Here is a 14,002-nt window from a genome sequence, read left to right as displayed (position 1 = left end):
GACTGCAGCACCTCATTGTACCATGCCAAAAGCTAAGGAACAATGATCATTTATCCGTAATGATGAACAAGGCACACTTTCCTAAGCTTTCACAGATACAAACACACACAGACACACACACGCCATGCCTTTAAAAGCAAAACATGGCATCAGCATCATGACAGAGTGCATACCCTCTACTTGTCGATCTCCACGCAGCTGATTTTATAGCACATAACCAGCCTGATGCCCTTCTGATGTTTTGGAGTACAATTCTCATCATCCCTGACCATTGCCCATCCTGGTTGGCACTGATGGGAGTTGTCTTCCAACAACATCTGGAGGGCACCAGGTTGGTGAATGCTGATGCAGCATCAACATGTGCAGCAACAACATGATGCTGTTCCCATACTTCATACCCAATTACTCTTCATTCCTTTCTTTGCTTCCTCTATATAACATGACATTGGCCCTGAGAACTGTTGTGTTGCAGCCATCCTGGGACTAATTTTATGAATTGTTTCTTTTCACTTTTCTTTGTCCAGCTGGTCTTGAATAGTCAGCTAATATTCTGTAGATTTTGTTGATTAATTTCTTGTTGTTTGAGTCTATTAGTCAAATGCAGTATTTTCTGGAGGAAGGCCACATTTAATGATTTCTTGAATTATGACAGTGGTTCTCAAACTTTTCCCCTCTGGGCCACACTTTCAGCATAAAAATTTCCTCGTGCCACACCAATTTTTTATTGATAAGAAATACATTGGGGGGGTGACTCCTAACAGTGCTTGATTTATAACATAGATTACAACTACTTTATAATATGCTCATGGAACATCCAGAAATTTTAAAACAATGCAGCTGCATAAGAACATGAATAATTCCCAAAATATAATTATAAATGAGCCTCTTACATATGTACCTTATATATGTATAGAAACTCAATGAGAGGTGTGAACTTTCTTTTGCCACGTAATCTCATTTATATTAGATCTAATCTGAGACAAAGAAACTCATTTCCTCATCAACACAAAGAAGCCTTTTTCTCTTCTGATCTTTCACATTTGTTGAGAGTTGAGAATCCCTGTTCACAAGAATATGTCATGGAGAACTGTAGAAGAATAGCAGTCAGGATAGCTCAGTTGGTAGAGCATGGTACTGTTAATCTCAGGGTTGTGGGTTCAAGCCCCCTGTTGGGTGAAAGATTCCTGTATTGTGTGGGTTGGACTCGAGGACCCTTGGGGTCCTTTCCAACTCTACAATTCTATGATTCATTGAGCCAATGCTCTTGAAAGGAGTGAATACTGTTTCTGGTTGTATCAAATATATATACCAGGCATCCCCAACCTGCGGCCTCCAGATGTTTTGGCCTACAACTCCCATGATCCCTAGCTAACAGGACCAGAGGTCAGGGATGATGGGAATTGTAGTCCAAAACATCTGGAGGGTCGAAGATTGGGGATGCCTGAAAAAAACTATACTATACTATATTATACTATACTTTACTATACTATACTATACAGTGGTACCTTGGGTTACAGATGCTTCTGGTTACAGGCGCTTCAAGCTACAGACTCCACTAACCCAGAAATAGTACCTCGGGTTAAGAACTTTGCTTCAGGATGAGAACAGAAATCGTGCAGTGGTGTCATTAGCTAAAGTGGTACCTCAGGTTAAGAACAGTTGCAGGTTAAGAATGGACCTCCGGAACGAATTAAGTTCTTAACCTGAGGTACCACTGTACTGAAATGTTTAAATCTTTCTTTGATTGTCCTTAAATCTTCCTATGACACGTGATATCTTCTTTAGTCATCCCTAAAGAAGTGTTTGTTGACAGTCGCACCTGGAACATTGTGTTCATTTCACCAAGCTGTTTCCTCCTCTCTGAGCTCCACGTCTCAACCTCCTTCATTTCTCAATTAATCCATGGCAGAGTTAGTTAGGGACGGAACCTGTGTTGAATTCAGTCCGACTCATCAAACCATGTTTGAAACACTTAATTGAGCAATCTCCTCCGTTGCATTTCTTGGGAAAGGACTGGTCATCCAAAGCCACTCAAATTCACTGCGCTGTTTTGCATCCAGGACGAGTACATCTAGCTGAGAGGCTGGGAATTAAATGCTGATAGAAGCTGGTGACTTTTTCACCCTTTCTGATAATTCTTCCAAAGAGGTTTCAAGCAGTTCAGCACAGAATAGAAGCCAAGATTATTATCTTTTGCCATGAATCTTTCATATGGCGATTTACAAAAGGCCTGTGGAGGTCAAGGACCTCAGAAATCCAAAACATCTGCAGTAATAACTGTGGCAACGTGTGAAGTAATTTTTTTTTTTTTTTGAATTTTAAAAAACCTTTATTGTATCACATCAATTAAAAAAAACATTTGTACATCTTCCATAAAAGCCGACACAAAAGCAACAAAAAAAGTATCAAGTATCAAAGAAATTGAAATACAAAAATCAATTTCAAGTTTCTTACTACTTAAGTACACATATCTTATATACATCAGATTCATTATCAGACTTCCCACCACCACGTCGAGAGCCATAACTCAACAATATATTCAGCAGTGTCTTCATCTAGTCGTAGTTCGTACCTCGCGGTTTTTATATCGCACCAACTGTAATTTTTACATTTCCCAAAGTCAACTCCATGTATGAGAGAAATTTATTCCAATTGTTAATAAATTTGTTATTTCTCTGTTGCCTGATCTTTTGAGTCATTATTGCTGTATCCATGTATTCAATTAGTTTATTTTGCCAATCACTGATCGAGGGGACATGCGATGATTTCCAACTCTGCGCTAACAGTATCCTTGCGGATACTGTCGCATACTGAAAAAAGATTTGGTCGTCTTTGTTGATTTCTTCTCCTATCATTCCTAAGAGGAATGCCTCGGGCTTTTTTGGGAATGTATACTTTAGAATCTTTTTTAGCTCATCATATACCAGCCCCCAAAATTTTTTTATCTCTTCGCAGGACCACCACATATGGAAGAAATCTCCCTCTTTCTTCCTACACTTCCAGCACGCCTTGTCCCCAGTTCTATACATTTTAACTAATTTTACTGGTGTGATGTACCACCTGTACATCATTTTCTCCATATTTTCTCGGAATCTGACGCAAGCTGAAAATTTCATGTCTTTAGTCCATAATTTTGTCCATCTTTCATATTCAATGGGGTGTCCTAGGTCTATAGCCCACTTAATCATAACATCTTTAATTTCCTCATCCATTGTATCCCAGTCTAATAACTGGTTATACATTTTAGTTAGGAGTTTGGTTTTTCCCTCTATTATTTCTAGTTGGAATTTGGATTTGTTCTTACTCATTCCCATTTTTTTGTGCTCCCTCCAAATAGCATTAATTTGGTGATATTGGAGCCATCCCGATAATTTATCTTTTAATTCTTCGTAGGTTTTGATTTCCCATCCTTTATCTGATCTTCTCAGGAGGTCAGCGTATGTCCATCTTTTACCTTCCATGTTTAGTTTCTTAGTTATTAAGATGTCGACGGGTGACAGCCACCAGGGGATATCTTTTTCTACTAACCTTTTACATCTGTTCCACACCTCCAACAACGCGCCTCTTATGATATGGTTGGAGAATCCTTTGTGTAGTCTCCCCCTGTCCTGCCACAGGTACGCATGCCACCCATGTCTAATATTAAAACCCTCCAGGTCCAGTAGATCCGTGTTGTCCAAGGCTATCCATTCCTTAATCCAGCAGAGGCATGAAGCCTCGTAGTATAATTGCAGGTTTGGCACTGCAAACCCTCCTCTATCCCTTCTGTCCGTGAGCAACTTATATTTGATTCTGGCCCTTTTACCCTGCCAGATGAATCTGGAAAGGGTCCTCTGCCAATCTTTAAACATAGTAGTACCCCTGACTACTGGGATATTTTGGAATAGGAATATCATCCTTGGAAGGATGCTCATTTTGATGGCTGCCATTCTTCCCTCCCAAGAGAGTTGTAATCTATTCCAGCTGTCTAGGTCTCTTTTGCACTCTTTCCAGGTTCTTTTGTAATTATCTTCCACCAGATTTATATTTTTTGGTGTAATCCAGATACCTAGATATTTAACCTTTTTTGATACCGTTAACCCGGATTCCAACTCGATTTTATTTTTTAACTGTTCATCTACATTTTTTATCAGCATCTTCGTTTTGCTTTTATTCAGTTTAAAGCCGGATAGTCTACCAAACGTTTCCATTAATTCAATCAATGTATTGATCCCTTTTACTGGGTCTTCTATTGAAACTACTAAGTCATCAGCGTAGGCCTTAACTTTGTACTCTTTTGTACCTATTCTGATCCCTCTTACTTCAGATGTTTCTCTTATCTTGTTTAAGAGAGTTTCCAGAACCAAAATAAACAGCAGGGGCGACAAAGGGCACCCCTGTCTTGTACCTTTGGTGATCTTAAGTGAATTAGTCAGGTTACTATTAATAATTACTTTCGCTCTTTGCTCTGAATAAATCGACTTTATAGCTTCTAGAAATGGCCCTCTTATTCCAACCTTTTCCATACACTTTATAAGGAAGTGCCAGGATACATTATCAAAAGCCTTCTCAGCGTCTATAAATACTAAGGCAGCGGGGATGTCGATTCTAAAATCCAAATATTCAATTATGTTAATTATGTGTCTTACATTATCCTTGATCTGTCTGCCGGGCAGGAATCCGGCCTGGTCTTTATGGATCGCTCTATTCAGGTATTTCTTTAATCTGCTAGCCATTATTCCTGCAAAGATCTTATAGTCATCATTGAGCAGTGATATTGGTCTATAATTCTTTATATCGAGCATATCCGAGTCTACTTTCGGAATTACCGTTATGTATGCCTCTCTCCATGAGTCAGGTATTTTTCCCCCTTGTAGGATGTTGTTGATTACATTACATAGAACCGGGGCCAAATATTCCTCTAAAGTTTTGTAGTATTTTTGAGACAGGCCATCCGGGCCTGGAGCTTTCCCCGGTTTCATTTTCTTAATAATGTTCCTGACCTCTTCCACCGTTATTGGGTCATTTAAGAATGTTTTTTCTTCTTCTAATAGTTGTTCCCCTCCACTATTTTCCAAATATCTGTTTATCTCATTTATATCCTCATCTTCCTTCTTTTTATACAGAGCTTCATAATATTGCTGGAACTTTCCCTTTATCTCATTAGGATCTTCTATTATTTGGGCTTCATGTTTGATTTTATTGATTACTCTCTGTTTTTTCCTTTTCCTCAATTGCCACGCTAGTAATTTGCCTGTTTTATTTGCCGACTCGAAATATTTCTGTTTCATCAGTTTTATTCCCCACTCTATTTCTTGGTTTATCAATGTTGAGTATTGGGTTTGTAATAATTTGCTGAGTTGTTTATTCTTTTCATCTTCGGGATTTTTTATTAAATTTCTCTCTGTTTCTTTTAATTGTTTAGTTATTTCCGCCTTTTTTGCCTCTCTCAAATTCTTTTTATATTTATTCTGTTGGATCAGGAAACCCCTAATTACTGCTTTACTTGCATCCCAGACCACATCGATTTTTGTTCCTTTATTCAGGTTTTGATCAAAATATTCTTTCAAAATGATCTTTGCCTTACCGATTGTATCTTCCTGTTCCAATAAATAATCATTCATTCTCCATCTATACGGACCTGCTAATTTACACTTTAGTTCCAAAAATATAGAATTGTGGTCTGAGAGTGTTCTGGGATCTATTTCACATTTCACCGATCTTGTCGAGAGCTCTCTGGAAACCCAGATCTGGTCAATTCTACCCCAGCTTTGATGGACTCCCGAAAAATGTGTAAACTGCTTTTCTGTAGGGTTTTTGAACCTCCAGATGTCAATTAAATCTAGGTTTTCTTGGAGGTCATCAAAAGTTTTGGGGAGTTTCCCTTGGTTCCTTTTTCTCTTTTTTTGACTTCTATCTATCTCGGGTTCCGGGACTCCATTCATGTCACCAAGTACAATTAGGTTATGGTTTTCCAAATCCAATAGTATTTGTTCCAATTTTCTATAAAATTCAGGTTGGTTTGTGTTGGGGGCATAGATCGATACTACATTAATCCTTTCCCCTTGGTGGGTAATTTGAACTCCGAGGATCCTCCCTTCTTCGTCTTTGTAAATCAATTTGGGTTCCAATTTCTCTTTCACATAGATTACCAAACCTCTCTTTTTATTCGCTCCTGCGTTTATAAATTCCACTCCTAATTTTTTGTTAACCAGTATATGTTTGTGTTTTTTGGCTACATGGGTCTCCTGGCAGCAAATCACATCGCATTTTTTATTTCTCAGGACTTTCTCTATTTTATTTCTTTTTGCTTTTTCATTTAAACCGTTAACATTCCATGTTAGAAAAGTTAAAGACATTGCTAAAATTATATATCGGGTTTATTCAAAACTTTCAATTCCTGACTTCTTCCTCCTCTTCCGTATTCCCCTCTTCCACCTCACCCTCCTCCTCCTCCCCCCCGCTCCCCCGGCCCCCCTCCCTCCCCCCCTCGCGGTCCCGCCCCCCCCCCTCCTCAGTTCTTCCGTTTCCTACGACCTGTCTATCTGTTGCTCTGTCTTCCTTTTTTCCCAACTCCCTTTCATATCTTCTCAAAAACTTTTCTATCTCTAATGGATTGGTCAGTTTAAATCTTTTGTCCTTAAAGAAAAAAGCAATTCCTTCGGGGAATTCCCATCTAAATTGAATGTTATTCCTTCTGAGAGTACCTGTTATATGTCTATATCCCTCTCTTTTGCGTAGCAGCCTAACTGGGATCTCTTTGAGTACGATTATTGGTCTTCCGCCTATTATTAATTTTTTATGGTAACTCGTTTTGAGAACCAAATTCCTCATTCCTATTGAATTGAACACTACTAAGCAATCCCCAAGGGGTTTCTTGGTTCTATTCTGGTATGTTCTTATTTTAATTCTAAAGGCGTTATCTATCGTGAATGCGACCTCTTCCTCCTGCACCTCTAGCCACTTTGCTAGTTCCTTGGTTAATTTTTCTCTAACATTCTCGTTCATCTCTTCTTCTATACCTCTAAATTTTAGATGCATCTGCCTTTGCCGCATTTCCGTCATTGCAATACTGTCCCATAACTGTTCTTGTGTTTTGTTCAGCTCACGCATCTCCTCCTTCACCTTTTCTGTTTCCCTTTTCTGTTCTCTCATATCTTTTTGCATTTTTTTGTTGGTTTCCTCGAATGTCTTAGTTTTGGTCGTTAATTCTTGAACTTTATTTGAGAGCTCCCCTATTGCTCCCTCTATTCTCCTATCTATCCTTTCCTGTAATTCCTCTAGTTTATTTTCTATATGGTTTTCGTTCTGCTTGAGTTCCTCCTTAATTTTTAACCACAGGAAGTCTAGGTCTTTAATTTCTTCTTGTCTTGATACTTTTCTTTCACCTGGGGTCCCCCCTCCCCTTTTCCCATTCTTCCCCTGCATCTTATTTTTAGTTGACCGCTTCAATCTTTTAAGGCTGTTTCTCTCCCCTTAGGGGCTCACAATCTACTTACTTCCACTCTGTGGGACCGTTCTGTCTTTTTAGACAGTCTCACTGGCTGCACTTAATACGTAATCTTGGAATGCCGCTCTCCCGCAGACCACTTCACACGTTCTTCTTCTCGTTCTTACCTAACCGAGATGTCCTGTATAGCCAGTTAGGACACAGGTGCTCTTAATTAGGATACTCTTAGGCGAAGATAGTGGTGGTTGTGCTATTCAAAAGTCTTATCTGGATAGGGGAAGCCGTTCTGGTCCACAATTTAAGGTGGTTGTCCTGATTAATAACTCGCACTACACCGAAAAAGGGGAAGAACTCTCTGCAACAACATAAAAATTTCCAGTCTTTCCAGCCTATCTCAATCCAGCAGTCTCTACTGTGAAGCACTACTTTGAATACAACCATTTAAGCTTTTCACAATAAAATACACTCCAAACTTTTTTAAACCCACCCTACCTAAAGTGAGCCTTTCTCACCGACCAGTAAGAGAGTTGAGCACATAACTAAGTCACTCTCATGGAAATCAATGAAAGTGTTTCACTTGGGTTGGATTGGGGCCTATTGAGTGTACAGTGTTTCATTATAAACCAGTTAAGTACAGAATGTCACATTAAATTCCGGGAGTTGTGAAAACATGTGTGAACTGCCAGTGCCGATCAGTTGGCACAACAGAGCTCTAAGGTGGTGTCAACTGTCCAAGAGACTGCAAACTTTTTGTTGTTTTTACTGTACTAAATTATAATACGTTTTTTGACAGAAGAGCCATTTCTGCCACACGTGCATTTTAATGGTATCATTCAGAACACATTTACAAGAGTTAGATTTCTTAAAGGCAATTAATAGTATCACGAGAATCTAAGCTGCTGTCTCAATGTGATTACAATATGATAATTAAAAACACAATTAGAAATACATTTGAAACAAGACTAAAACCCTAAGAAGTGGACACGGAGCAGTACAGTGTACATTTCTCTCATCCTCTTTGTTTATATTTCATGGTTCTCACAAGAAATACCACAACTGGCAAAGGTATTTCTTAGCATTTTAGAAATACAGAAACATTTGAAACCAGTGGGAATCTGAACTGTTGTGCATGTGATATTCCCTCTTATTTTCTAGGTCTACCACCACACACAACAATGCAATATTCTTTAGGTCAGAAATCATGCTCACCAGAGGCGGCTAACCTATGGTCCTTCAGAGGTTGTTCAGACTACAACTCTTACCATTTCTGACCATTGTCCATGCCTGGGGCTGATGGGAGTTGGAGTCCAATAATATCTGATAGGCCACAGCTTAGCCATCTCTGATTTACAGTGCTGAATACGAAGGAAAAATCAGAACCCTTCAGTATTGACTAATTGGACATGATTTTCATTACATTTTATGCCTCTTAAATGGATTTGTCCATTTGTTTGTCACCACTGGGGGAAACGGATGATGTAAGCTTTCATTATGGTTAAATTATGTGCATTTAGTCCATAAGCCCATAATGGGTCCCCTTGTTTCATGCTCCTCGTTATGTCTTTGCAGCTGGACAGCTGGCCGGTAACTCTTCCGTAGAGATGTATCGCCAAGTGCTATTGTCTGGCTGTCGCTGCGTCGAGCTGGACTGCTGGAAAGGCCGAACAGCTGAAGAAGAGCCCGTTATTACACATGGATTCACCATGACAACTGAGATATCCTTTAAGGTACGTTGTGCGGCGTCGCTGATATTATTGTGCAAGGGCCAGTTTGCAACATACACTTAGCTTATTTTGGGCTAAGGGAGGAAGGAAAATGTGGGAAGGTCTCCAGTAGCACTTGTCGTGGGCATCTTGGAGACTCGTGCCGTAAGTCTTCACTGAAGCTTTTGTTTCAATTCTCATCTGGGAGACTAGAGCAACTGAATTACCTTGTCGAGCGTAGCGTACATTTCTGCGCTGAAGCCTAGCAATGAGGTCTTTGGTGCGATGCGGAGCTTTCAAATGAAGAGAAACTGTAAATGGAGAGACACTAGCCGTCTGCACATTCAAAAGCATCAGGTAGAGTTGAGCACACATTCACTGGACCTACTCCAGCATCCTTTGGTGTGTTTGGCATAGCTCCTCAACTGGCACTGTGGTCTGACCTTGCAGATCAGAAGGTCGGTGGTTCAAATTCCCGTGATGGAGTGAGCTCCCATTGCTCTGTCTCAGCTCCTGCCAACCTTGCAGTTTGAAAGCATGCCAGTGCAAGTAGATAAATAGGTACCACTGCGGCGGGAAGGTAAACGGCGTTTCTGTGTGCTCTGGTTTCCGTCATGGTGTTGCGTTGTGCCAGAAGCGGTTCAGTCATGTTGGCCACATGACCCGGAAAACTGTCTGTGGACAAACACCAGCTCCCTTGGCCTGAAAGCGAGATCAGCGCTGCAACCCCAAAGTCACCTTTGACTGGACTTATAACCATCCAGGGGACGCGGGTGGCGCTGTGGGTAAAACCTCAGCACCTAGTACTTGCCGATCGCATGGTTGGCGGTTCGAATCCCCGTGGCCGGGTGAGCTACCGTCTTTCGGTCCCAGCTCCTGCCAACCTAGCAGTTCGAAAGCACCCCTGGGTGCAAGTAGATAAATAGGGACCGCTTTATAGCGGGAAGGTAAACGGCGTTCTGTGTGCTGCTCTGGTGCCAGTTCGCCGGAGCAGCTTCGTCACGCTGGCCACGTGACCCGGAAGTGTCTGTGGACAGTGCTGGCTCCCGGCCTCTAGAGTGAGATGAGCGCACAACCCTAGAGTCCGTCAAGACTGGCCCGTACGGGCAGGGGTACCTTTACCTTTACCTTTATAACCATCCAGGGGTCCTTTATCTTTACCCTCAACCTTCCTACCTCCCAACTCAACATGAGAAGGATGGCATTAGAGCAGGCACAAATGAGGACATTGAGGGCAGGGCTGCCACACAAGTACCTGCTCCCCCTGTATACTTTATGCTCAACACATTTTTTCAATGCTCGAAGAGAGCCACTGATGCTGCATTTAGCTATAAGGTAATGGACAGCAGTAGAGCCTCAAATGGATCCACGAGCTGAATGCAAGATATATTATCTTCTAATGTCAACAAGGATCTGTGCTGGATAACATATTGACTAGCATCCAAGGAACAACGTTGAAATAGCTAACACTTAATCTGGGGACATTATGGTAGTGGATTGAAAATTACTGTTCTTTTTAAGTAAAACATTAAATGGACAGATTGGAGGCACTTTTGTTGCATGATAGGGAAACTATGATGATGCTATGGTGTCATTACAAAATCTAAATAATTCTCTCCACCATGATTGTCTAGTGTTAACTGCAGTGCCGGATTTACGTATAAGCTAAACAAGCCATAGCTTAGGGCCCCACTCTCTGGGGGGGGGGGGGGAATTAAAGGGAAAAAACCTGGATATACCTTTCCAAAATATAAGATAAAAAAACAAATAAAATAAAACAGCAACAGTGTTTTGTGTTTTGTAGGCTCCTATTTGTTATGTGCAAATGGCTTTAGATACCTATTTGGTCCATAAATTAACATATAGCATATATTCAACACACACAAAAAAAGTGTCAATTTGGTTGTTGACAAAGGACAGCTGGCCATACAAAGGGCCCCATTAGCGTCAGTAGTTTAGGGCCTCATCAAACCTAAATCCAGCCCTGGTTATACCATGGAATATGTGCTTACTTGTGTACTATTTCAATCCTTTCAAGCTTTTCATAAAATTATCTGAAGAACTGAAACAATGTGATAGAGACAGTTACAAGAAATGTATAGCTAACTACCCCTCAGTTCATATTATCTATACCCTTCAGACTTCCCTTTGCGGTAATGTCAGCTGATCTTCTTTCATGAAAGTTACTGACTATTCGTCAGTAATTATTTGTCCATCCAGAAACAATGGTTGTTTGGTTCATATACCTTTTCAGACAGTTTATAGTTTGCTCCTTCGTTATACTGTACTTCCAAGATTTACACAACAGTGCTTTGAGGAATTAATGAAAATCCCACATGGAAAAACAACCAACCAACCCTAGACTGTGGAAATAGCCTTAAAATGCGTTAAAGGTTTAGGGATTATGTGGAGTTGGAATAGAATGGAGTATCTTGTGATCTGTAGGATATAGTATGAAAGCAAACACCCTAAGTGTCATGAAAATGCTTCCCACACACTTTCTATATCCTTAACACAAATACCTCAAGCCTTGCTGAGGTGTTTGCATCTATCTGATGTGTGTGGAGGAAGGAGCGCAGTCACAAATGCCAGCTCCGCCTCAAACAGCCCCGTTCCCACTGGCTGTAGCCTCAAACCTTCAGGCATTAAGAAGAAGGGCTGGAGGGCAAATCTTCTCTTGTTCAGCTGAGTGTATTTAGACTCCTCCACACAGGCAGGAACCCTGTGTGACTGGGATAATTCACACTGAGGATTCTGAGTGTGGACAGTTAAACTTGGAAAGATTCTTCTGCTCCATCCAAAGTTAGGGTTGGAGCAGGTGAGGACGAAGATGCTGAGACTGTGCCCATCATGGCAGCGGCAGGACTGCTCCCTCGCATTCCTGTTTATCCCTTCATGCATTAAGCAGAGCCCTCCTGGACCAGACCAAAGGCTCATTTATTCCAGCACAAGAAGGGTAGCCGTAGATGAAATATTTTTAGTTACAATTCTTTTTATTTTTATTATTTATTGAATTTATATAACACCCTATACCTGGGGGGTCTCAGGGCGATTCATAGAATAAAATCAAGATATAAAACCATAAAATACATAATAAAAATAAAACAACAACCGAATAGCACCTCCCCAACAAAAAAGACACATTTTAAAAGGGCATAGGAAGTAAATCAGATCAACCAAAGGCCTGGTTAAAAATGATTATTTTGCCTGGTGCATAAAGGTGTATAATGAAGGCAAACTTCCCTGGGGAGAGCATTCCACAGATGGGGAGCCACTGCAGAGAAGGCCCAGTTTCATGTTGCCACCCTCCAAACCTTTTGAGGAGGAGGCACACAAATGAGGGCCTCAGAAGATGATCTCAGGGTCTGGATAGGTTCATATGGAAAGAGGTGGTCCTTGAGGTATTGCAGTCCTGAGCTGTTTAAGGCTTTACAGGTCAAAACTAGCACTTTGAATTGGGCCCGGAAACTAATTGGTAGCCAGTGCAGTTGGACCAGGATCGGTGTAACATGCTCAAACCATCTTGCTCTGGTGAGCAACCTGGCCACTGAATTCTGCACCAGCTGAAGTTTCTGAACCATCTTCATTCCTGCCTCCCTAATCATCCCCACACTTAGAGGTAGCCCTATGTATAATGCATTACAGTAATCTAACCTTGCTACTGTTTTCCATCAATGATTTCAAAGTTGTGGACTGTGTTATGTACTGAAGTTCTCACCCTGGGCCAGCAGGGGGATACTGTAGATAGTTTTCACTCAGGTCTGCATATGCAAATAAGGAATTGAAAGTGATGTTCAGTGATTGGATAGTTACAGAAAGTTGTTACTGTTGCTTTGTAGTTGAGCTCTATATAAGCAGGCTGGCTGAACCCTTCAGTTCAGTTCTGTTCTGGCCTGTGAATAATCAAGAGCTGTCTGAAGATTCGCTGTGTCGTCTGGTATGTTCACCCACAACTTAACAGACTGTGTATATATAATGCCTGTATTATCAGAATGTGATATCCCCAGATGTTGCTAGACTACAGCCCCCTTCAACCTCTGACCATTGACCATGCTGATGGGTGCTGAAGTTCAGGAACATCTGGACAACATCTGGATGACTACAGGCTCCCCACATCCATTTTATTGCTACGTGCCCTGTTATTTACGTGCTGAAGGTTTGCGAGATATAAGGATTGTAAAGAAAAATAAAATCTATTATTGGGGCATTTATCTCCTTCCGATATCTTCAGTCTCACGCTTTATTTATTGATTCAGTTTCATAATTTAATTTAGCAATCCAAGACTTTTAAAATGTATTTGTGTCATAGAGCTTCTGAGAGAGACTAATGTTAAAGTGTCTGGCACATTATACATTATCATAAATTCAGATGTTTTGAGCATCAGTTTGAGGCCTCGCCTCTCATTGTTATTGGTTATCTTTTAGGGGAGCTGAGAATGGCCTATTTCCCTGCAATCTGTGAAGATCATCAGGATATTGTGACTAAACTAGTTACACTTCTGATGATGCTAGCATGAACATCAGTTTAAAAATATTGTTGTCACTTTGCTGTTCAGTTTGACAACACACTCTTGTTGAGAAATAACATATCCTGTGTGTGAATGAATTTTGAATTCTCAGTAGCTGATGGGTGCAAAGTCATTAAACCAGCACATACTTGGACCATGGCTGTTCTCCATGTAACAGGCCTGTCATTTTCCCCTGCCTCCAACAAATAGATTTGATGTATTCAGAGGCACAAAAGTAAATTGATCTCACTGTGCTGCAATTTGACTCCCCTAACTCTTTCTTTATGCCACAACTGAGTAAATATGGGAGGCTGAGATCTAAAGAGCCGTGAATTCATTTCCAAACTTCATTGTAACATACA

The 14,002-nt window shown here is 40.7% G+C and overlaps 1 protein-coding gene across 3 annotated transcripts in view; it reads left to right on the top strand.

Annotated features, from left to right (window-relative positions):
* Positions 1 to 14,002, top strand: part of PLCB1 (phospholipase C beta 1) — a 479,313-nt gene that overhangs the window by 341,089 nt on the left and 124,222 nt on the right. For all 3 annotated transcript variants that reach the window (XM_083495891.1, XM_083495892.1, XM_083495893.1), the window contains one exon: positions 8,999 to 9,156. In XM_083495891.1, the coding sequence (XP_083352017.1) occupies positions 8,999 to 9,156 (158 nt within the window). The remainder of the gene's footprint in view (positions 1 to 8,998; positions 9,157 to 14,002) is intronic.

The sequence above is a fragment of the Podarcis liolepis genome (assembly GCF_965112155.1).
Source record: "Podarcis liolepis genome assembly, chromosome: 3".
Lineage (NCBI taxonomy): Eukaryota > Metazoa > Chordata > Lepidosauria > Squamata > Lacertidae > Podarcis > Podarcis liolepis.
This window is presented reverse-complemented; position numbering and strand designations above follow the sequence as displayed.